At 37.4% G+C, this 26122-nt stretch overlaps 1 protein-coding gene across 1 annotated transcript in view; it reads left to right on the plus strand.

The window, feature by feature from the left end:
- Nucleotides 1-26122, plus strand: part of CRB1 (crumbs cell polarity complex component 1) — a 158178-nt gene that overhangs the window by 106161 nt on the left and 25895 nt on the right. Inside the window, exons 8-12 of the mRNA XM_039252663.1 lie at nt 3709-4256; nt 5701-5866; nt 10284-11190; nt 13821-13949; nt 17966-18092. Coding sequence (XP_039108594.1) covers nt 3709-4256; nt 5701-5866; nt 10284-11190; nt 13821-13949; nt 17966-18092 — 1877 coding nt within the window. The remainder of the gene's footprint in view (nt 1-3708; nt 4257-5700; nt 5867-10283; nt 11191-13820; nt 13950-17965; nt 18093-26122) is intronic.

A 26122-nucleotide genomic window follows, 5' to 3' on the forward strand; every position in this document is an offset into this window, starting at 1 on the left:
TATCTTCATAGGGAGTTCTGTAAAACCTTCTCTTTCTGAAGATTCTTGGTATAAGTTTAAGAAAAGTTATATTTTTCATATCATCTCAGTCATAAAACTAAAATATTCTGTATTTGCTGTTATCTGTGATCCTTGCTGGGGAGTTTATTCTTATTACAGAAGAGGCTTACAAGCTTTGATGAGAATATGGAGTCTTTTTATCATTGTACATGTATAGACAAGAGGGAGGAGAGGTACTAAAAATTACAAAGGCAAACTTCATTCAGTTCATGACCTTGATTCAGTGTTTCCCAGTAATGGTACATATTGCAAGGAATAAGCAGAAATGGATAGAAGATTTAATTGGCTGACTCAACATGAATGACCTGGAGATTTCCAATATTTTCTTATCAATCTTTTAAAAACAATCAAATGTCTCAATAAGGGAAGTTCTGAAAAGGGTTTCTCAAAGCTTAGCTCCCCGAACTGTCTATAAGGTTGCCTCAGCATATCTTATTGTGTTGGCTGCATATAAGAACATGGAGTTTCCAAGGTATTGTCCAGAATGAGGACCTCTTGCCTTGTACAGAATGTTTGAATTGTAGAGGCACTTTACATATGTTGTATCTTCAGCCATACAGCTAGACCTTGAATATCTTATCCTGTTAGAATTGTGATTTCTTAGGTATAGAAGGGTCTTCCCTCAATGACTATATTTTTTTAAATTCTTGTGTCTGCCAGAGGTAGTGGCCAAACTCCTGCTTACACACATTTAGAAATGAAGAGGTCATTTACTGCATCTTGCCAGAAACTTCCCCAAAGATGTTTCTTACTGAAATAGAATATGATTACTTATAGCTTTCATTCACTGGCAGCACTGTAATTCTTGAAGCCATACTAATATAAATCTTTTCTTCTTGATAACACTCAAATATTTGAAGTACCTTGTACCATCCAAACCATCACTTCTATCATGCTACACATATCCAGTTTCTTCTAATGTTTTCCATATGGACCTAGCTTTCAGACACGTCATCAGCTGCTTCTTTGATGCTTGTTTTGGAATAAATTTGCTTATCTGCTTCCTAGATGTGCCTGATGATGCAGAGTGACATAGGACTACAATCTCTCTCATTCTAGATAATGTTCTTCTATTCCTCAGCCTAATATCACATTGACCTTTTGGCAACTACATTCTACACTTGGCCTACTTTGGGTCATTTTCACTCATGGTGCCACAGAATCCTGCTTCCTCCACCCAAAATGAGGTACATTTAGAAGCAAGTAACTTTTATGTATTCTTAGTAAATGTCACCTGGTTGTATTCTATCAATCATTAAAACTTGAGGCTACTTTCCATTTGTGTTTGTCATCTCACATCAACAACACATTTGAGAATCATTCCTCCCATGTTCACAGACGAGTCATATATGACTTTAGGTGTTTCTCAAATCAGGGAGGAAATCACATGCACTGACTACTTGCTTGTGATTTCTGAGGAAGAATAGGGTTGCTGGAGACTCAATCTTCTGAGGAAAAAAAAAACAGCTCTGTGTTCTATATTTTAATCTGGATCCACAAAGTGGTCTGCAGGCATTCTAGGATGACCAGCAGGGACCCCACCATCCATGAGGTTGAGCGATTCTGTGCATATTCTCAAACCTCAGGAGCTTCAAGAGCTACATTTTCCTATTAAATATTTTCTCTCATGTGAAAGTACTGCAGTGCATTCAGATATGTTAACCTCTTCAAACAGGTTATTTTATTTAATAGGACACTTTGAAAGCTACCTGTAGTTGCCTGGAGCAGGTGGTCTCCAAATGCAGATTCAGAATGAAATGTTCCTATAGAAAATCAAGTCAGAGCTCTGAAAATATAACCTTTTATGCAGGAGGCCTTCAAACAAAGATGGGTGCCTAAGCAAGTTTTAACTGTAGTTCAGCTATACTAAACAATGCCTTACCTTTGCCCAAATTTCAACTAGACCAAGATAATATTTAAACACAATGAAATATGATGAAATCAGTCTTTTTTCTGGTTAAAATTGGGATAGAAAAACCTCGAAGATAGCAATGTCTTTAAAACACTGCTCTCGCCATGTTCATCAGTGATTTCTGGATTGCAGAATTCAGTGGTCAATAGTCCTCGACTTACTGTACCTCTCTGGACCCATTACTTGCTGCAGCCATAGTAAACACAGTTGAACACTACCGGTTCCTGAAAAGTCTGTCCTCACTAGCCTTAGGAGACATCACTCTCTCTTTGTTCTCCCTTTAGCTTACTGGTTGCTCTTTTGTCATCTCCTTTACCTCCGATGTCTGGTGCTTAGGGACCTAGTCCTTGGACCTGTCTTTTCTCTGTATATACCCACTCTCTTGGTCATCTCATCCAGTCTTGTGGCTTTAAGTAGCATTAATTCCTTGCAGAATCTGATGTGAGGCTCAATTCCAAAACCCTGGGATTATGACCTGAGCTGAAATCAAGAGTTGGTCACTCAGCTAAGTCATCCAGGTGCCCTCCTCCTGTTCTCTTTTCATTGTGCAAATGGAAATTTAATGCTTCTAGTTGCTTAGGCAAAACAAAACACCTTGGAGATGAACTTGCCTTATAAAATCACATTGATTTTATCTTCAAAATATTTCCAAAATCTGACTGCTTCTCATCACCTTCACCATTACTACTGAACCAAGCCACCATTAATTCTCTCTTTAATGTTTGCAAAAATATCTCTACATTCTTCGAGGTTTTATTCAAGTGTTAACTTCTCAGAGAGTACTTCTCTGACTACTCTATTAAAACAATTCCAACACTACTCCTAACCCCAGCACTCCCTATTCCCTATCCCCACCTGATTTATATTTATTTCCCTGACATACTATGTAGTTTGTTTCTTTATCTGTGTCTGGTCTGCAGCCACCAGCTAGTCTTTGAGAATATAGGGACTTTAGTTTCTAAATATAAATATTTTGGAAGGTAGGAGTTCATTTTTATACAGCTCAAGAGTTTTCTTCATTTGATGTACACCAATAATATTGACACATTCGTGCATTACTAACTTCTTTGACCACAGGAAATTCTTGGCGAGTTCAGTGCTCAACTTTACCCCCTACTTGTCTGTCTCCCATGCCTCTCCCAACCAGGACCGTAGAAGGAAGACTTCTCTCTTTTTTCAACTCCCTTGCCTTTTATTATTATTTGGAGTCTGATCCCCAAAGAGGATTTGCAGATCTAATTCTTGGTTTCTGTCCTTTAGTAAGAATGATTAGATTTAATGACATATGCTTCAGAATGTCCTCAAATAGCAAAAATGATAGCTACCAGAACAGTCTGCTTGGAGATGTCACAGGAAGAGCTCTTTTCCCCCAAATTTTATTCACCAAGTTAGAATATAGCAGTATCTGATATTCTACCACTAAGCCCCAGCATTTTAGGGCAGTAAAGGAGAGGTTCTTAAGTATATTAGGGCAGAGATCTTTTTTCTCTTCTGTAATCAATGGGCCTCGGCTATAGCTATAAACCAAAATGTAATTGTTTTCAGAAAACTCAGTAAACTGAGTAAAGTTCAATAAACTTGGAAGTTTCCAGAAAAAAGGACAAATTGTTGTTCTATTGAATAAGCCTGTTCTAAACTTTAAAAAATATGTGTGTGTTTGTGTCTTTTGGCCTTTCTTACTTATGAGTCTTATAATGTTTCTTCTTTGTTTCTCTCCCTCTATTTTGACACTGAAGAGTATGTAGCAGGCAGATTTGGCCAGGATGATTCCACTGGATATGCTGTTTTTAATCTTGACAAGAGTTACGGTGACAACTTCACCATCTCCATGTTTGTTCGAACACATCGACCATCAGGCTTACTTATAGCTTTGGAAAACAGGACTTATCAATACATCCACGTTTGGCTAGAGCATGGCAGACTAGCAATGCTACATCCAGGTTCTTCCAAATTAGTAGTAAAATTTGTTCTTAGTGATGGAAATGCCCACTTGATATCTTTGAAAATCAAGCCAAATAAAATTGAACTATACCAGTCTTCACGAAACCTAGGATTTATTTCTGCCCCTACGTGGAAAATCGAAAAAGGAGATGTCATCTACATTGGTGGCCTGCCTGACAAACAAAAGACTGAAGCTAAAGGTGGTTTCTTCAAAGGCTGTATCCAAGATATAAGATTAAACAACCAAAATCTGGAATTTTTCCCAAATTCAACAAACAATGTATCCCACAATCCAGTTCTTGTTAATGTGACCCAAGGCTGTCCTGGAGACAACATGTGCAAGGTAGGATTATTCAAACTAATTATGTCTATATGGTGTGCTAAATTGTCATTTCATTAAATAATTTATTATAACCATTCTTTATATGTGAAGGTAATGTTACTGACTCGCCAGTCACCAAATAAAACCTCATCAATGTTCTTTCAGCAAGACTGGGGGATTTATACTGAGCCATTAAAAAAATTACCTTGACCTTGTTGGCATCATGGTCTATTTAACCATCCAAGGTAACTCTGGCCACATGCTTCTACTACCACAACAACCAAATTACCTAGGAATAATAGTATTTTAATTCCCAAACTCTTAATGGCATCCCAGAGGTTTAACTGAATTAACTCATTTTGGAAGAGGTCATTAATTTTATATTAAATGCCCAACTACCATTGTTTGGAACTACTACTAAGTCAACAGCAACAAAAGAAACCTGAGGGGTAGGTAGTTTCCTTCTGGTAGATGGATTTGAAATTCTCTGAAGTGTATTTTCCCAGAGCCTAAGTTTTACTTCCTTTGTATTTTGTATGCTCTTCCAAAAGCTATTTAAATATATGAACTTGTCAGCTCTACATGACCTTTCAAAGAAAAAGAAAGAAACACATTTATATCTGTTGAACATTTATTGAGCTTGACTATTGCCATGTACTGGGCTTACTTATAAATGTACAAAATTGAATCATCTTAACATTACTAGAGGAGCACTTCCAAAATGCCAGGCACTATTTTATATAGATGAACCCATTTAACTCTGTGGAAGGACCACTGTGTTAGCCCCATTTACATTATTTACAGATAAGGAAATTGAAGTTTAGAAAGGTTATGTAACTAGCTAAAATCACATCTTAATAGTGGGACTGGGATAAATACAGTCTCAGTTCTCAGAAATTCCCTCATAAGTACTTTAACTCTGCATATTTATGATAAATCTTTTGAGAACTCAAATAATAGTAGTATGTTTTTGATTGAGAGGCAGGGCAACTGAAGAGGTTACTGTATCTGGACCCAGAAGATCTAGGTACCAAGCTTCACTTCTTACTGGGATCTTGGTTAACAGGAAGGCCCTCTGTTTCCTCATTAGATAAAACAGAAGTAGCCATACCAATTACTCAAATGGTAATTGGTATGATTGAAAGTGCCTGGTAATTTGGAAATTACAGAAAATGTTATTAGATCTTTCAAAATCCTCCTTGTGTTGTAGAAAACTGGTTTAATGTAATTTCTCCTTCTCATTTCATCTCTTTCTGTTTCTTTCTCTCCCCATTTCTCTTTCAGAAAAGAGTTGGCAATGGTAGCAGTAAGTTTTATTCCATTTGTTAACCGATGGATATAAAAAGTTCACAGTGTAAAGATGTAGAAAATTACCTTTGAAAATAACAGCGATGGGGTCTTGCCTTTACTGTTTCCATATTTAGTTGCCAGTACTTTTTATACCTTTGATTTCTTTTCTGTTCAGTCCAATCCCTGTCACAATGGAGGTGTTTGCTATTCCCTGTGGGATGACTTCTCATGTTCCTGCCCTGCGAACACAGCTGGGAAAGCCTGTGAGGAAGTTCAGTGGTGTGAGCTCAGCCCATGTCCTCCCAAAGCCCAGTGCCAGGTGGTGCCTCGAGGATTTGAATGTAGGTAGAGCTTAAAGCTATCATCCATCCAATTAAGTTGGGTATTTCACTTCCACGAGGAAACCCAGTAAAAGAATACAGATAAAACCTGGTTCTTAAAGAAACCTGTGCTCTCCACCCCACCCACACCCCCAGACTTGAGTAGTACAATGAACCTAATGTAATAATAATATCAGATTGACTTCATGCCTCATCCTGCCCCTGGATTTCTAGGGGTTGCAGGTGGTAAATGGAGGTCAGAGCAGCATGAAACCTAGGTCCTTGATTATTTAAAGCTAATTTCTTCAGAAATTAATCAAGTAATATTTGGCTCGCCTTTCCTCATTGGGAATACAGAGTGAAGTGTTAGTGCAAGCTCATGGCCTTTTGTTAACTATGAGGCCTCAGGCAGTTCACAAGAGCTCCATAATCTAAAGCTTTTTCTGTAAAATGGGGATAAAACATCTACTTGATAGACAGATAAAAATTTGTATGTGTGTGTGATCATTATTAACCTGAAGTATAAAAAATGAAACACATTAGGCATTCTGTTGTTTTCTGAATATTTTCCTCAAATCAAAATGTTTCCTTGACCATCTTCAGCACTAAAGACCATGGTTTTTTAAATGTTAGCAAATTTAAATACTATAGTCACAATTTTGACATGTCTACCTACTAACCACACTATTATTTATATTTTCTCTTCTTTCTGAATTCAAATAATGCAGTCTAATCTATAACAACAAATCTTCATGTTTGCACTGAATTCTAGTCTCTTCCCTTTATCTGAAGATTTTGCTTCTGAATTTTTTTCACTCTTCAGTTCAATTAACATTTCCATCAGTGTTTAAACACATTGCCAAATTTCCTTATCACAACAAATTTCCCTTGAACATCCTCCATCCCCACCAGCTACCATCTCACTTTTTGCATCCTTCTAAAGTGTGATAAACCCTCAAAAGAGTTGTCCTCAATTTGCCTCTGATGTCTTACCCCAGTCAGCCTTCTACCTCATTCCATCAGGGGCCCTCACATGGCACCTCTGTCTTGAACTCGCTCAACTCAGAGCTTGGGCAGGTGATCTTCATCATTTCAGTCAGATTCCAACCCAAATGTCCTCCTATCTGGCTTTATTTTTCTTCATATCAATTATGATTCTTTCATGTTTTGTTGTGTATGTATTTGTTTACTTGTTCCTCACCCCTTTCCTCACTAGAGTATAGATTTCGAAAAGGAAGGAAATTTCCTATTTGGTTTCTCACATTATTCTCAGAACTTAGAACAGTGCCAAACATATAGGAGGTTGTCAATAAGTATTTGTTAAATGAATAAAGTAACATTATTTTTCTTCAGATGAACTCAATATTTCACTTCAATGCTCCAGACTTTAAGTGATATATATCACCTTGGAAAACATTGCACTGAAATAATGGAGTTGAACCAGAGAATAGTTTGACCTCAGGTTTATTTCAACAACAGTCTGTTTAGACTGAGCTGCAGTGACTGAGGAAAGGAGAACATATTTACTTTTCTATATTTTCTTTCTTTCTTATTATTTTTTATTTTAGAGAGAGAGAGCATGAGCAGGGGAGAGGGGCAGAGAAAGAGAGAGAGAGAGAGAGAGAGAGAGAGAGAGAGAATCTTGAGCAGGCTCCATGCTCAGCCTGGAGCCCAACACAGGGCTTGATCTCACAACCCTGGGATCATGACCTAAGCCAAAATCAAGAGTTCGATGCTCAGCCAACTGAGCCACCCAGACATCTCTGTTTCTATATTGTCAAAACATATGTATAGAATATATGAAATGTGTTATACTGTGTATATACTTGGGAAAGTTTTCTAGAATACATATACTTATATATTTCATATTTTAAATATATATGCTGAATTACAGTGTAGTAAGACAGATAGGTATTATAGAAAGCATGATGAGATTTTTTATTACATAAAGTAGCAGAAGAATGCTATTTGGTTTCTATTATGGCACCAAAGTTTAAATGTAACCTTTCCATTGTTCTACCTCTGAACTCCTTATTAAAATAATGTATTATTAATTTCTTGTTAATCTTTTGGTAGAAATACTGAAAATCTTGGTCCCAGTTATGTTCTACAAAACAGTTTAAATCATTTGGAATATTTTCACAGGGAATAAAATAATAAGATTGCTAAAAAGTGCAGACCAAGAACCATACCCTTGGTGTATACTGGTCTTCATTCTATATATAAAGCAGTTTAGGATTTGGATGCACTGCATCAGAAAGGAGTGAAGTGAATCTTCATTGCTACTGCATTCCCACCACAGAAAGAGTAGAAAGTTTGCCACTGATCTCCCAAAAAGTCTCAACATTTTTTAAAAGTATGACTTACCTTAATGAAGGAAGAAAATGTAAGTCAGTAGGAGAGGTAAGTTTTGCTAATTCACAAGTGTGAACCCTAGAACATGCTTCTGCTACTTTATGTAGTTTTAATTTTATGTGATCTTATGACCTTATTGTATTTTCTTTCAAGTAAGATATATTGAGATAATTAGCCCTAATAGAATAACATACTCTGGAGAGTACAGCTCATGCATCACCCCGAGTTAGCCTTTAGGACATCCTATCAGAAAACCAAGACATAAAAATTTACAACCCATCTTATATACAGGTGTGTTTCTTATGATAAAGTTCCCTGAAGAGAAGGTGAAATACAAATATTGTTATGTGTATTGTGATTTCATCCAGATGAGAAGTGATTTCAGTGCTCTCAGCACTGTTAGTAATATGAACCTCTTTAGCGTTGTAGACAGTATTCTTCCTGTAGGAGTTGGAGAGCTAGTGAGATTTGGTATTTTAACATTTATTTAAAAACATGGATTAAGATGCTTGTTGCTCCTTTCCTCCTTCATCCCAACCCCAAACTTGATTGGTGGGAAAAACACAATAGTCAAAAGTTATAAAATCAAGTGAAATTTTAGTCCAAATAGTACATTTGAATTGTACTATTCATTATCTCACTTTACAGAATGGAAGATGAAGGAGTTATTTTTACAGATTATTTATTTGGTAATATTTACCTACTATATATCTGGCAATGTTCTAAGCATTGGGATTTTGTGATGATCTAAACAGAAAAAGTCCCTGATCTCATAAAGCTCATGTTCTAGTTTAGAAAGACAGTCAAAGAACAAGTAGACAAATGAACAACATAATTTCAAATAGTTACAAATGCTGTGAAGAAAATAATAAAGCAGAGTAATGGAACAGAGAGTGGCTATGGGGAAGGAGCTATTTTAATGTGGATGATCAGGGAAAGCTTCCCAGAGGAGGTGACATTTGAACATATATGTTGAAGAAGAGCCATGTGTGGGAAAGATCTGGGGAAGGAATTCTTCAAGTGTATGTAATAGCAAGTAAAAAGCCTAATTTGGGAACAAGTTTGACATTTTCATAGAATAGCAAGAAGTTTTTGTGGTTGTAGCATGTGAATAAGGAAGAGGGTGTTAGCAAATGGAATTGAATAGTTAATCAAGAGTCAGATCACAGACACTTTTGCAGGCCATGTTTGGGATTTAGGATATCTTTCTAGATAATGATGATAACCAATGGAGGTCTTGAGCTAAGGAGTGGTTTTTATATTGCTCTTTGGAATGATAGAAGCAGGGACACAGAAAAGTAATTAGAATAGTCTCAATCAGGGGCACCTGGATGGCTCGGTCGATTAAGCATCCAACTCTGAATTTTGGTTCAGGTCATGATCTCATAGTTTGTGAGACCAAGATCAAGCCCCATATTTCACGCAAGGCTTCTCTGTCTCCCTCTCTCTTTCAATAAACAAACAAACAAACAAAAGGAATAATCTATATCAAAAAAGTTGGCAGCTGGCTGCGGTGCCCCATAATCAAGGAAAAGACAGCATTTTAAGGTCAATTTTTAACCGAAGAGTGTGAGAAAGTGAGAATAAAGAATTGACCACTACATTGAGTAACACAGAGGCCACTGTGACTTTGACAAGAGTGGCTTCAGTGAAGTGATTGGCACCAAAAGCCAAGGGGCATGTAACTAAAAGAAAACGGGAGATGAGAAAGTGGCATTGTTTCTACACATAACCTCTTTTCAATGGAAAAGAAATGTATGTTTTGGGTTTTGGTATCAAACTACACAGTATTGATATTCTGGTCTTATTATTTATTAGCCACATGGCTATGAAAAGATTATTTGACTTCTATGAGTCTCAATGTCTTCTTTTATAAAATGGGAATGATAATAATAATAATAAACTTTTGCTCCAGAATTATGTATTAGAAGTAATATAAAAAGAACAAGCACAGTGCCTAGCACATATCAAACAATCAATACATGATGGTAGTAGCAGAATGATCGTTAATATTAATAAAGGTAATGAAGCCAACATGACAGATTTTATAAAGTTGTTAATTGATGTTGCCTTCTCTCTATAGGTATTGCAAATGCTGTTTTTAAAGCACAAAGCAGTGAAATATTATTCAGGAGCAATGGGAATATTACCAGAGAACTCACCAATATCACATTTGGTTTCAGAACAAGGGAGGCAAATGTGATGATATTGCGTGCAGAGAAGGAGCCTGGATTTCTTCATATTAGCATTCAAGATTCCAGATTATTATTTCAATTGCAAAGTGGCAACAGTTTTTATGTGTTGAATCTTACAAGCGTGCAGTCAGTGAATGATGGCATATGGCACCAAGTGACTCTTTCCATGACAGACCCCCTGGCCCAGGCCTCCAGGTGGCAGATGGAAGTGGACAACGAAGCACCTTTTGTGATCAGTGCAGTTGCTACAGGAAGCCTCAACTTTCTGAAGGATAATACAGACATTTATGTGGGTGGCCGAGCTCTTGGCAATACACAGGGCCTGAAAGGGTGTCTAGGTACAATAGAAATCAGTGGCATTTATCTCTCTTACTTTGAAAATGTTGATGGTTTCACTAATAAACCCCAGGAAGAGCAGTTTCTCAAAATCTCTATGAATTCAGTGGTTACTGGCTGCTTGCAGTTAAATGCCTGCAACTCCAACCCCTGTTTGCATGGAGGAAATTGTGAAGATGTCTATAGCTCTTATCACTGCTCATGTCCCTTGGGATGGTCAGGGACACGCTGTGAACTCAACATTGATGAATGCTTTTCAAACCCCTGTATCCATGGCAACTGCTCCGACAGAGTGGCAGCCTATCACTGCAGGTGTGAGCCTGGATTCACCGGTGTGAACTGTGAAATGGATATAGACAATTGCCAGAGTCACCAGTGTGCAAATGGGGCCACCTGCATCAGCGACACCAATGGCTATTCTTGCCGTTGTTTTGGAAACTTCACAGGAAAATTTTGCAGGTGAGCATGAAGTTCATATAAAGCTTGGCCTTTAGAGCTATCCTCTACATTTCCCTCATCACATTGGAAAGCTCTCTCCTCAGCTTTGCATATGTCGGCTGTGCTGAGCAGGAGTGACATGGGTCCCTTCCATAACAATTTGGTCTTGTAGACAGGATCTCACATGCTGGGATGTTCTACAAGGAAGAATGGTAGTGTTTTGACCAGGCGTTAAGCAAAATGTTTTCTCAGACATCTTTGTTAGAATATGTCTCATAAACTGCAGCCTCAGACTTTGACTGCCTTAAAGCCTCAAGAACCAGTATTTTTTTTTTACAATAAATCCAAAAGTTCAGTTTTAGAATTTTTTGAGGAAGCAGGACTCCTACTCCTGAAACAATGCCCTTGGCTATTTCAGGCAAGAAAACCTTGAAAATCTTGAAAAGATGATGCTAAATTATTGCAAGGAGGTGAAATCATGACTCTCAAATATAAATGAACATGTCTTCATGTTTTTATTTAAGTCATTAATTAGTAAGGAAAACCAGTAAGGTATAAAAACCAAGTCAAAGGACAACCTAATTATTTATATATATAATAATTATATATTATTATAATACACATAAATATAAATATATATAAATAGAGAGGAGGAAATAAAGTTACTAATAAATGCAAAACTATTTAATCTCCTATAGGGCAATTAATACAAATACAATTAATATTTGAAACTGTCTTTTCTACAATGTGACAATAGAGTCACTACAGACAAATTCATTTGCATTTCAGTGACCAAGATCCAATTGTATTAATGTCATTTTCTGCAACTTACAGAGTCGTAAAATAGTTTAGTAAAGAAAATCTAAGACACACAGACTATAAAATCAAAGAATTCTAGAGGGTCCTTTATATAACACCCAACACTCCATTGAAAGAATACTCAGTAATATTTTTAGTCCATTTCGACATATTTCACAATTTTTTTAAAAAGTACAAAAGCAGTATTTTAATTCTAGTAACTGCCTCCATTTCATGTTACATAAATAGAAATAAGAATTAATGTTTTCCAGCTAAGTCACATTGCTTCAATATTTCCATGTAAGTAGACTTCATTATTGTTTTTATAACTTATACTGCTTTCAAATTCACTAAACAATTGAGTCATTATGGGAAGGTGAGAAGGTTATTAATAACAAGTAATACATTCCCAGACTTTGGCAAGAACACCTGGAGGGGGTTGGCAGCCTGTAGGCATTACACTAAGTCAGAGGTGGTACCCTAATGGGATGAATCTCCTAGCAGACATAACATGTACCCATACCTATAAGAAAATGTATTTATCTCCATCACATTTATTGTTGTTCAGAAGCTGTGAAGGCAAGAGACAGTATTAGGTGCTAAGTGTTGACATTCCAGTTATATGTTACTTCCCATGAGTTAACAAGGACTCATTTGCCAACACGCAAACTGCCTATTTAAAAGCAAAAGACATTCAGGATCAAAATTAATAGTATTGCCACAGTGACTTTGGATAAGTAAAGTAAACATATATGCCCCAGTAACTAGTTCTCCAGTACTTTTTCCTCCCTAATTTATCAAAGTCAAGTTCTCAAAGATTAAAGTTCTCAAAAGTACCTTCTAATGAGATTCAAAACTTGTTTATTAAACGTAAGATGTATACAAAGCTTCACATTTGCATTGCTAATTGGCCTCTTTCAAAGCTGGTTGACATTTTTGGTTCTTTTGAAAAGTCCTTATAATATTTCTTTTTAAAGTCAAGTTGATTAGCTCTTATGGGAAGAGACACACTTACCGTCATACAGGCTAGTTTCTCCATATTAGCTGCAGCACAGGCAACACGTCAAAATTAAATTCATCTTATAGCTCCTGAACATTAATTATGTATCAGATAACATGCACAGCGGGTCAAAGGACCTGAACAACACCCTTAAAATCTTTTTCATCAGTCCCTTCACACCCATGGATCTTGTGCTTTGCAGTCAAGTTCTGCTTAGCTTCCAACAGTTTGTTCTGCCTTTTATAAGGATTCCATAACGGGTACAGCTTTGTTGTTATACAAAAGAGCCACACTCTGCATTCACATGTAGTTGCCACTGAGTGCCATACACAATCCTCCCGGACGGATTTGGCTTGCGTTCCACTAAGCTATGAATCATTACGTAGGGAACAGCAAGTGTTGGCAGGGCAATAGGAGTTCAGCTCTGAAAGCCTACAGAGAAATCACATGAGGGCTTGGGTACCAGACTGCTGTCCTGGCTTTCCTGGCCTTTATAGAGATGCAATTTTCCTGTGGCCTGTGTTGATTTATTAGCAAAGCAGCAGCAAACCAAGCAAGTTTCTTCCCACCCCTAAATTTATTGCCACCCCACAGCATAGGTCTTATCTCATCAATGAAAACTGTGTACAAATGGAAGATATATAGCCATGCCTGTTCTAGCACCCTCCAGCAGGAGCTGTTTACTATAAGAAAGTGATTGGGATATAATGTAGCACAATTAAGCATCTGTAGCTCAGCCAGCCTGAGTACTTAATTAGTTTGGCATTGACTCCATATATGAACTTTTCCAAAAAGTGTTCTTGAATGAAATGAACAAGATGAACAGCTGCGGCTGTTACTTTTATCTCTCTAGACGCACCAGATTACCCTCAACAGTCTGTGGGAATGAGAAGACAAACCTCACTTGCTACAATGGAGGCAACTGCTCAGAGTTCCAGGGTGAATTAAAATGTCTGTGCCGGCCAGGTTTTACTGGGGAATGGTGAGTCATGTTAGAACTTTATAGAAGAAAATGCTGGGCTGAAGAACAGGGGAATTATTCAAAGTTGATTTCTCCTCTAATTTTTCATCTCAGTTCCCATAGAAAAATCCATGCTGAAATATGGGTCCAACCAGAGTTAAATAATAAAAAAGAAGAAAAATTATAGTTTAGGTCAAAGTAAAGAACACTTTATTAGCCAAGACTTCAAATAGGAAAATATGTCTTTGAAAAAATGTGATATTTTTCTTTCTGATAAGTACTTCTGGATTCATGTTTCTTTCCCACTGACTCTAATACATGATGCAAATATAGTTGTTATTGAAGCAAAATAAAATATACCTGAAAGATTGCCTCATAGAATTACCTAGAGTCCCACAAGTACATACACCTTATCCATATGAGTCTATCTTTCCAGAGAAACTCTTCAGCAGTTCTTCACCTAATACAAGGATTGGTGATACGGAGTTGGCCAGTGGCCAACAGTCTGTGGCTGGCTGAAATTGTAGGCAAATTTGGATATGTGTTTGACTAGCTGAAGGTGAGGTCAAAGATAAGAAAAAGGGACATACTCTACAGCTTTTATCAGATTCTCATGAGGATCAGTATCCCCAAAATGATTATAAACCAGGGTTCTATAGGATATGAATGTAGATTTTTATAGAAGCAGGTAATAAATAATTATTTGTTGAACACTAAGTCATGCATCTTAGAAATATTATCTCTAGTTGTTATTTATTTTTTTATTTGAGAGAGAGAGAATCTTAAGCAGCCTCTGTGCTCAGCACAGAGCCCAACGCCGGGCTCAATCCCATGACCCTGGGATCATGACTGAGCCAAAATCAAGAGTCAGATACTCAACCAACTGAGCAGCCACCAAGCACCCAAGCCACCTACCTCTAGGTGTTATTATTTCCACTTTTCCTTTATAGAAAATGAGGCTGAGAGATTAAGTTATCAGGTGTATCCAGATGTATGCTGCAGAAGGGTTGAGCTGCCTTCAAAGCCTGTGCTCATCTTTTGAATGTGCTGACATAAATGAATAAATCTATGTTTGCAACAATTAAAAGAAAATGGAAAAAGTGCTCTTTCATCTCATGTGCCATTCAGGATAAGATAGCCATCCCTGACCAGGCTTCCTGCATTGAACAAATTACATAAATTAAAATACAAAACATTTGACAATGAGATTTTGACAAATTAATTTTTCTCAAAAGGGTAGTTAATCATGTAATGGGTATATTTGTGGTCCATGACAGTTACAGCTTTGAATTTTCTCTTTTCCAGCTGGTGCTTTGGGCACTACACAGATTTCAGCTCTTTTGCCATTTTTTTGCAAAACAGCAGACAGTCTAAGATATACTTGCATTTTGCCCTTTTGATGTTCAATAACAAATCAAGTTCTTCCCTTTACAGCCTGCATCCAGTGGTTGGCTCTAAATGGCACGGGCAGTCCAAGCATATTTGTGCATCGAAAGACATAGCCTTGGATCTTATTCTGCTTTTTATTGCACCAGTTTTCACCATGCAACATATTGTTAACACAAAGACCATTCGATTGGACTCCAATTCCATACACCTCCAAAATAGTGCAAATATTTCATTGTCCCAAATTTTGAAGAATGCTTTCACTATATTTAAGTTCTGATTATTTCCTGCCTCAGTGTCACAACTTAAGGCTTAATGTCACATTAATGTTCAATGGCACAGTGCATAGACTCATCCAAAGCCTTGGGTGATTTTCCTCTGCTACTTACACATTATGCCTATTTACAACAAACATTTCCTTTTCCTCCAACATTTGTTTCAAAGAACAATCTTTAAAAAGGAGGGGAGGGAAGGACGCCTGGGTGGCTCAGTCAGCTAAGCATCCAAGTCTTGATTTTGTCTCAGGTCATGATCCCAGGGTCCTGGGGTCGAGCCCCACACTGGATTCTGCACTGACAGCGCACAGCCTGCTTGAGATTCTCTCTCTCCCTCTGTCTCTGCCCCTCCCCTGCTCATGCTCTCTCTCTCTCTCAAAATAAATAAATAAACATTAAAAATAATAATAATCTTGCATATAAATGTAAATTATTGAGATGCCTGGGTGGCTCAGTTGGTTTAGCATCCAATTCGGCTCAGGTCATATCTCATGGTCATGAGATCAAGCTGTGTTGGGGTGTCTAAGACTCTCCTTCTCCCTCTCCCTCTGCCCCTCTCCCACTCAGGCATGCAAATGTGCACACTCTTTCTGTCAATAAACAAACAAACAAATAAATGCAAATTATTTGTTTGAAATGTGGTAAGAAAAGGAAGCTCCAAGTGTTCCTTCCTCTCCCGAGACTTTCATCTGGATAAACTTCTCTGCGGCAAATGGATTTGTAAAAGAGTGAACACATGCTCATTAGATTCTGTACTTTTCAAAGCCCTTAAGCATCATTATTTAATTCATTGGATGTTAATGGGTTTATTTAGTTTGATTTTCCATCAGTTATTTAACCTCTAACAAAAGCTCCAATAATGTTTATAAGGAATGTGTATGTGTGGTACACTGTTTAGTTCAAAAGAGAAATAGATAAGAAATGGAGAAAGAATAGCTGGAAGAAGCTTGGAGAATACTAGATAATCTCCGAAGGCCTAGGGGAATGTGACTTCCATAATGCCGAAAGATATTGAAAAGCTGTCTTCCCGCAAATTGCCTCTTCTGCCTGGCTAAACCCCCAACTTTATAGTGTCATCCTGGCAGGTTGTAAATGATGAATGGTGTGGACACTCTGGTCCACCCAGGACAAGGAGTGCTTGGCAGGCTCTTGCAAGTTGTCAGGTTTTGTTCAGATCTAATCGGAGAAGTCTCCTTCCAGCCCAGAAGCCGGAGCCAAAAAAGGAAAACAGAATGTTTCAGCTATGCTTGGTATCTGACAGGATAAGGAGCTGTTTTTCTGGGAAGAAATCTTTTTTTTCCCCCCTTTATACCTTGGGTTGGCCCTCCCCACTCACCCCTTCATTTCCCTTCATTTTAAGCCTAGTGATTAGCTGATGACTCATGCATGCATGCAAGTGGTACCTTTTGGGAGGTGAGGAATGAAAAATTGTTTACATTATGCTTCGACACTGTAAGCTGCTCTTTAGGGATTCTTGAAGCTAACATTTTATATGAATTTCCGAAAGTAAAAGAAATGCCTTAGTTACTGCTCTATCTTGAGGCCTAACAGAGTGTTTGGCACCTGGTAAATGCTAAATACATATCTACTAAATGACTGCATGAGTGGCTGGCGAGTTAATCAGTGAATATACGGAAGAACAAGTTGTTCCATAAATAACAAGATTAGGTGAAAGATGACAGCGTCCCAGGGGAGAGGAAAATTTCAATACACTTTAGAGTTGACGTATCACTTGTTTGGGAAAATTTGGCTTTTGAAAGTCATGCTGCCAACCTATTTAAAAATGACACTTAGCTATGAAACATATTTATTAGCAACTCAAGTTTTCTAATTATCTACTTTTGCTTTTTGTTAAAAAATGGGATTCCAAAGGAAAGTAATCCAAAATCTCCCAGAATAAACCAATTTCCCCCTATTTTTGATGGATTTTCTTCCCCCCACCCCCATAGCCTGAAGGCCTGGATTCATTAGCATCCTCACAGCCAGAGTCTCTGTCTGCTCTGTAACCTCCAGGTTGGCAAAATAGAGCCTCACTTGTGGTTCCTATGTGCCCCCAATAACTGAATTGAAAGTGGAAAAGACACTAAAGAAACAAACTGGTTTCTTCAGGTTTTTCTTGGTTTCTAAATATTTGCACCTGTTTTCTCATTCTAACTGTGTGTGTGTGTACAAATTATTTTCCTTAAAAACAAAATTGTTACAAAATGAGTCTTAAGGAGTATCTCCCCCATTATGGGGAATATGTAGGTTGCGTGGGAATTGGTAAATTCGGCTGTACTGTTCCATGTAGATAAGGCAGGTGTTTTCCTTTCCCCATTTCACAGCCAGTTTGTTCCACAGAGACCAAGGTTTCTGCTGGTTCTGTTTATTTTCAAGGTGTGAAAAGGACATTGATGAGTGTGCCTCTGACCCCTGCTTCAATGGAGGTCTGTGCCAGGACCTGGTCAACCAATTCCGGTGCGTCTGTGATGTCGCCTTCGCTGGTGAACGCTGTGAGGTAGATGTGAGCGGGCTCTCCTTTTATGTCTCTCTCTTACTCTGGCAGAATCTCTTTCAGCTTCTTTCTTACCTCATTCTGCGCATGAATGATGAGGCAGTTATTGAATGGGGTGAACCGGAAGATTATTAACATTCATTTGGACGTCCCCAAACTTAAAAGCCATTGAATTTCGAGAAATGCCTTGACTCGTTTTAGATTCTAAAAAAGGAAATAAAAAGCTACCTTGAAAATTAAAATAAATTCAAGGGCTAATTTAAGCAATCATGAACATAATATGAGAATATTAAGTATTTACCCATTTCAGCTATAAATCTAACAAATGTTTCTTTTTTTAAGTTTATTTTATTCATTTTCAGAGAGAGTGTGTGTGTGTGTGTGTTTGGTGGGGGGGGGGGGGGGGGGGCAGAGAGAAAGAGACAGAGAGAATCCTAAGCAGGCTCTGTGCTGTCAGTGTAGAGCTTGACTCAGGGCTTAAACCCACGAATTGCGAGATCATGGCTTGAGTTGAAACCAAGAGTCGGGCTCTTAACTGACTGGGCCCCCCAGGCCCCCCCAAAATACTGTTCTTAATATAACTAGAAACATCTCATCATTGAGTGTACTCAGTAAGATGCATTATCATTCTGAGTGCTTCCATATGTGAATGACCACTGCTCTAAGAAAACATTTTGTCCCCCACTCTACTACTGTGTGGACTTACGTAATGTTAGTTGCCTCATTTACCCTGATCTGAAGTCATTTATATTCTTTCATTCCCATCTATTACTAATGACATGACAGTTTTAAAATTACCGGTTAAACTGTTTTTCACACCCATCTATGTTTTTATATGTTGCTATTCAAATACTGCTTCGAATTCTGTGTCTCCCTCTCTCTATGCCCCTCCCCTACCCATGCCCTGCCTCTCTCCCTCTGAAAAATAAATAAACATGAAAAATAAAAGATTTTTCTTTAAATGAAATGTTGTCAACCCTCTGGTAAGTTAAAACAATATATAAAGACAAAGCAGGAAGTCACATGAAATTCCTAAAATATAGAAATAAAATTTTCTGGCATAATTGGTATCAAAACTCAAATGATATCTCACCAGTATGATTTCTGATTCCACAAAACCTCTCTTCCAATAGAACGACACATAAGCCCTATTTCTATTTCCTTTTCCCCATAATACTTTCTATTCAAATAGAGTAACTTTTTGTTAGTTGCTTATAAATCTATGAGCTTGCTAACATTTCTATCAAATGGACTGACTTGAGTTGCTTTTCAATACATATTTAATTTTAAAAAGTACTATTGTATATCCATACACCAAAAATATATATTATAAAACTTGATTTCTTGGAGGCATATTTTTCTAAAACTTTGCAAGTAAATGTATCACCTTTGAGTATCTTTCTGAAAAAGATAATAAAAGCATATGGGAAAGTATGGAAAGTACCTTCCATAATCCAAATATATTTGGCACTATGTTTTGTAAATGTATACCTGAAAGGATGAATCTACCAAATCCACTAAATAGGTAAATTAACTGATGAGATATGCAAAAATTATTTATTAGCTTTCATAGAGTAAATAAAATAATAATTTAGAAAATGCTTTATTTGATATTTTAATTGGTTCCACTGGCATGTTAGCATTTCTGCTAAATATTTCTGTATGGATGTACCCTTCCAAAGGAGACATTGTATTCATTTAATGGAAAAGTGATTTGACCCTACAAATTAATTTAGAAAGCAACTACAGTAACAGTGACCTGACAAATATAATTGAGTAGATGTGTCTATGTCTTCAGTAGCTGCCCTGGTTTGAAAACATGAGGGTGATTTATCCATTGGGTGACAGCGAATACTCATTTATTCCCAATTGTTTTTTTAAAATAGTTGTTTTTCTGTGGAAATGACCAAGGAAAACCTAAATATACTACTCAAAACAAATCAAAAGGACAAAATGGTGTAGTCTAAAAACAAAGGAGATGTGTTCAATTTTATCTTTCAATAGTAATAGAAGATTTTATGCAGCAAATTCATATCCTGTAAAATACTGGCAGTCATTTCAAAGTAGAAGCAACTGATTTTGAAGTCTTTTCCTCATCCCCGTTCCTTTCCCTCACATTCAGGCAGCATGACCCATACTGCTCTCTCAGACGGATCTGTTCCAAAGTAAGACTTTGTGACAAGAGACTTGGGGAAAACCTTCATCAGTATTTGCTTTCCCAACTATTTGAAGTGAATACAAAATAGATTATGGCCCAAACCCCTACATACAGTTTTCACATTGACTCATTTTGAACCTTCCTGTAATTATATACGTATAGGCCATTACAGTGTAATTTGTTACCTTCCAAGTATATTTGAGTCATTCTCAAACTTTCTCTGTAAACTTCTGATGTCTCTGTTGTCATTGTAACTGTCAATTGCTTTTCTATTTTCCAAATGTCTTGTCATGAGATTTCTGACATAAAACAAAAATACCTTCCTTTTTCTTGTTATTCGTTTGTGTTTTTAATTGCATTGTGTGCGATGATGGCTTTTACATATTTACACAGGAAAATAAAACTGATTTCTGTATCTCTCCTTCTCATTCCTCTGACAACTTGACTGTGTCTTGCATGGAAAGATGCCCACAAGCCAAGCATGCACACGTGTGCACGCGTGTGTGCACACGCACACACACACACACACACACACACATCACATAATGAACACAGAAGCAACAGTGCTAATCTTCCTAAGTTGAGGTTTCCTCCCTCTGATGTGTGCCTGTATGTAAACAGTTTTGGCCATCAAAATCAAGGTCCCATGTACTTTCCCTGTCTGAGAAGTATTCCTCTAGTTGACATTCTAGAAGTGATAGTATCCCGAGTTATTCTTACTCTTGGTTTACTTTGCCTCCATAGTAATCTTGGTTCAGCCTGGGTCCCAGGAGGGGCTATCTCACCTAAATGACAGAAGTTCACACAAACTCCTCTACAACAAGCTTCTGAAACAGAGCCTGTGTTTAGTTGAATAAAATAATTTCTTTTTGCTTATTTTTAAGATTTGATATCACAATAAAACAAGGCTATGTCTGTTTTTGGCCATGCCTCTTCCTTCCTGATGTGTCTGCCTGAAGAATGGCTTTATTACCCTCCTTTTCCTGGGTGTAGGGAAAACGGGAAGGTTTGCAGAAATTAGTGTCTTGGCAACATGAAGAAATAATTTAATTCAGGTAACACTGAGGACAACCAAATCTCTCACCTCCCGAAATCTTCACCAAATTGTGCCTAAAGATCCTTTTGCCATTTCTGAGTTATAAAATAGAAGTTATTCAGCTTAACTTTGCAGAATGAAAATGGAGTCTTTTTTGGAAATGGTGATACATAAAACTTGAGTTTAGTGATGTAGGTAGGAAACCAAAGAAGAAAAGAAATCTGTGTTGTTCAACTACCAATATTATAACTAATTGGACTATTTCACCTCTTTTTTTTAAATTGATGCAACAATAACTCAACGAATGCCTACCATGTGCAATGCTCTGTATTAGCTACTGAGAATACACGTGTAAATTAGACACAGTTCTTGCTCACAACAAGCTGAAGGTCTGGTAAAGGATGTAGACAGTGAAGGAGAGTTCCTGCATCAGTGTTGGGATGAAACTAAGCACCAGCTATAAAGGAGCACTTAGGAGGGGCATTTTGCCCAGTCTTAAAGGTGGATGTGGAAGGTCAAAGAAAGCCTCAAAGCCTAAGCTGGGATTCAAAGGTAAACAAGTGTCAGGGTGCGGCAGGAGAGATGGAACAGTCGAGACTTGTTCCTGGCAGAAGGGGCTGCAGAGGGTGTAGAGTGGCTGGAGCCTGAAGTGCAGTGGGAACACAGTAAAACTGAGGCTGTAGAAGCAGCAGAAGTGAGTCCTTGTAAGTCAAATCACTCACCGTGGCATTTCTCCTAAAATTAAAGGGGAGTCCTTAACAGGGTTCAATCAGAAAAGTAGCATGATCACACTTGCACTTTAGAAACATCAACCGGGCTTCTATGTAGATGAGTTAAAAGAAATGCAAGACTGGGTCCAAAAAAGACACATTTAGGAAGCTGTTGCAGTAAACACAAAGGCGATATAGAAGAGGGGTAGATTAACAAAATCTGAACCTGTAAGACCTACCTCATGATTGTTCAGAGAAGGTGCAGTTCTGAGGGGATACTCCAGTTAAATTTTGTGAATATTATTTAAAAATATTTGTTGATTTAAGGGACCCCTGAGTGGCTCAGTGAGTTAAGTGTCTGACTTCGGCTCAGGTCATGATCTTATGGTTCGGTTTTTGGGTTCGAGCCCCGCATCAGGCTCTGTGCTGACAGCTTGGAGCCTGGAGCCTGCTTCCAATTCTGTCTCCCTCCCACTCTGCCACTCCCTCACTTATGATCTGTCTGTCTCTCTTTCTCTCTAAAAAATAAATACACTTAAAAATTTAAAAAGTAAAAATATTTGTTGATTTAATAAATAAATATGAATAAGGTTCAGTGGGATATCCAAGTACAGTTATTAATGGGTGTGAATATTCCAGTCTGGAGTTCAAGAGATATGCTGAGCTGGGTGTATAAATTTGGAAGTCATATTATAGATCTATTGACCTTTTGTATTCCATTCTCCATATCTATAATCCAATTGCATTTTTTTCTTAGTATTTTTTCCAGTTTTACTGAGATATAAATGAGATAGAACATGTGTAAATTTAGAATGGGCAAGTTGCTGATTTGATATTCTTATATGTTGCAAAATGACTCCACCATAGCCTTAGCTAACACCTCCATCTCATCACATAGCTACCACTCCTTCCTTCCTTCCTTCCTTCCTTCCTTCCTTCCTTCCTTCCTTCCTTCCTTCCTTACTTACTTACTTACTTACTTACTTTCTTTCTTTCTTTCTTTCTTTCTTTCTTTCTTTCTTTCTTTCTTTCATGGTGAGAGCATTTACCAACTATTAGCAACTTTTTTTAAGTTTATTTGTTTATTTTGAGAGAGAGAGCATGTGTGTGAGCAGGGAAGGGACAGAGAGAGAGAGAAAGGGAGGGAGGGAGGGAAGGAGAGAGAGAGAGAGAGAGAGAGACCCAAACAGGTCTTCACTGTCAGCACAGAACCCCATGGGAGGCTAAATCCCATGAACCATGAGACTATGACCTGAGCCAAAATCAAGAATCAGATGCTTAACTGACTGAGCCACCCAGATGCCCCTCTTAGCAACTTTTAAGTATACAGTACAGTAGTATTATGCAGTATTAGACGCCATGCTGAATATTAGATTCCTAGAACTCACTCATCTTATAACTGAAAGTTTGTACCCTTAGACCAGCATCTCCCCATTCCTCACCCTCAGCTCCTGGCTACCACCATTCTACTTTCTCCTTCTATGTTTTGTTCAGTGTTTTTAGATTTTACATACTAGTGGGATCATACACGTACTTTTTATTTTCTGTCTGACTTATTTCATTTAGCTCAGTACCCTCAAGATCCAAATGGCAGGATTTAATTATTTCTCATGTGGAATAATATTCTATTGCACATAAATACCAGGCCTTCTTTATTCATTCACTTGTTATTAAACATGTAGGTTGTTTTCATACCTCGGCAACTGCAAATAATGCTGCAATAAACATGGGAGTGCAGATATGTCTTTGAGACAGGGTTTCATTTCCTTTGGATGTATACCCAGAAGTAGAATAGCTGGGTCATACGGTGGTTCTATTTTTAATTTTGTAAGAAATCTCCATACCATTTTCCATAGTGTCTGCACCAATGTATGTTCCCATGAACAGGCATTGGGGTCACCTTTTCTCTGCCTCCTCCCCAACACTTGTTATGTCTTATCTTTTTGATGACAGCCATTATGACAAGTATCATATCTCGCTTGATGACATATATATATTTCCATGATGATTAGTGATGTCGAACACCTCTTCATGTGCCTGTTAGCTGTTGATGTGTCTTCTTTGTGAAAATGTCCATTTTGTTTCTCTGCCCATTTTTAAATCAGATTAGGCTATTTTGCCATTGAGTTGTATGGGTTCTTTATACATTTTGGATATTAACCCCCTATCAGATATGATTTGCAAGTGTTCCATTCCATAGGTTGCCTTTCATTTCATTGGTGGTGGTTTCTTTTGCCATGTGGAAGCTTTTAGTTTCCTACTTGTACTTTTGCTTTTATTGCTTATGCTTTTGGTTTCAAATCCAAAAATATCATTGCCAAAACCGATATACACTGTAGGTTTTTGTCTAGGAAATTTACAGTGTTAGATCTTAAATTCAAGTCTTGAATCCATTTGAGTTTATTTTTCTATATGGTGTGAGAAAGGAATCCAATTTTATACTTTGGTGTGTGGCTATCCAATTTTCCCAACACCATTCATTGAAAAAATAATCCTTATTTTTGGCTTCTTTGTCATAAATTAATTGGCCATATAAGGGTGGATTTGTTTCTGGGCTCTTGATTCTGTTCTATGTTTCTATGTGTCTGTTTTTATGCCAAACCCATACTGTTTGAAATCAGGAAGTATGCTGCCTCCAGCTTTGTTCTCTGTTCTCAAGACTGCTTTGGCTATTCAGGGTCTTTTGTGGCTCTATACAAATTTTAGGATTGTTTGCTCTAATTCTATGAAAAATGCCATTGGGATTTTGACAGGGATTGCGTTGAATCTGTAGATTGCTTTAGGCACGGACATTTGAACAATATAAATTCTTCCAATTCATATCTTCCCATTATTTGTGTCTTTTTCAATTTTTTTCATTCATATATCAAAGTGTTTATTGTACAGGTCTTTTACCTCCTTCATTAAATTTATCCCTGAGTATTTTATTATTTTTGATATTATTATACATAAGATTATTTGTTAATTTCTCTTTTGGATAGTGTGTTGTTGGTGTATGGAAACACAGCTGCTTTTTGTATGTTGTAAAACCCCATAGAAATAAACATAAGGAAAGAGTTTTATGCTATTGGTTTTGGCAATGATTTCATGGGTATGACACCAAAAGTATAGACAGAAAGGCAAGAATCGACAACTAGAACTACCTCCAACTTCAAAATTTCTGCATGGCAAATGAAACAATCAACTGAGTGGCTTTTATCTTTCAGTCTGCTAATGTGATGTATTACATTGGTTATTTATTTATTTGTTTGTTTATTTGTTTATAGAGCCCAATGCAGCTTGATCTCACCAATCGTGAGATCATGACCTGAGCCAAAATCAAGAGTTGGACACTTAAACAGCCGAGTCACCCAGGCATCCAGATGTCCTATATTGATTAATTTTTATATGTTAAACTGTCCTTGCACCCCAAGGATAAGTCCCACTTGGTCATGGTAAATAATCCTCTCAATATGCTGCTAATTCTCTTTTCTAGTATTTTGTTGAGATTTTTCCATCTGTCTTCATCAAGGATATTGGTCTGTGGTTTTCTTTTCTTGTGATCTCTTTGTCTGGCTTTTATGTCAGGGTAATGTTGACCTTATAAAACAAGTTTGGATATTTTGTCTCCTCTTCGATTTTTTTTTTTTGAAATGTTTGAGAAGGATTGCAGTTAATTCTTCTTTAAATGTTTGGTAGAATTTACCAGGGAGACCATCTGGCCCTGGGCTTTTCTTTGTTGGGAGGTTTAGTTATCACATTCTTACCACCCAAATAATTGTTGTGAAAATTAGAAAAGGAATAGATAATACTTTGAAATTGTTAATACTGAGATGCACTTTCATGGCTTTCAATATGCGAGGCTCTCATATTTGTAAGTTTAGTTTTTCCCCCCTCACGATAACTCTGAGAGGCATTATTATCTTTATTTTAAAGATAAATGAATAGAGATTTAATGTGGTTACCTGAATTTGTCTGGACCAAGTATCCAGGAAGCATCAGAACTAGGGTGTATCCACACCATTTATTTCCAAGGCTAATGCTAAAGAAAGGCTTGGGATCTGTAAATGAGAACCCAAGAAAGGGATGTTGTGGTAGTTGACAGCAGTTTCCCTGTTACTGTGGTCCAAAAAAATGGTCAAAAAAATATGTTAAC

This window comes from Hyaena hyaena, unplaced genomic scaffold (assembly GCF_003009895.1).
Source record: "Hyaena hyaena isolate Hyena2069 unplaced genomic scaffold, ASM300989v1 scaffold_429, whole genome shotgun sequence".
Lineage (NCBI taxonomy): Eukaryota > Metazoa > Chordata > Mammalia > Carnivora > Hyaenidae > Hyaena > Hyaena hyaena.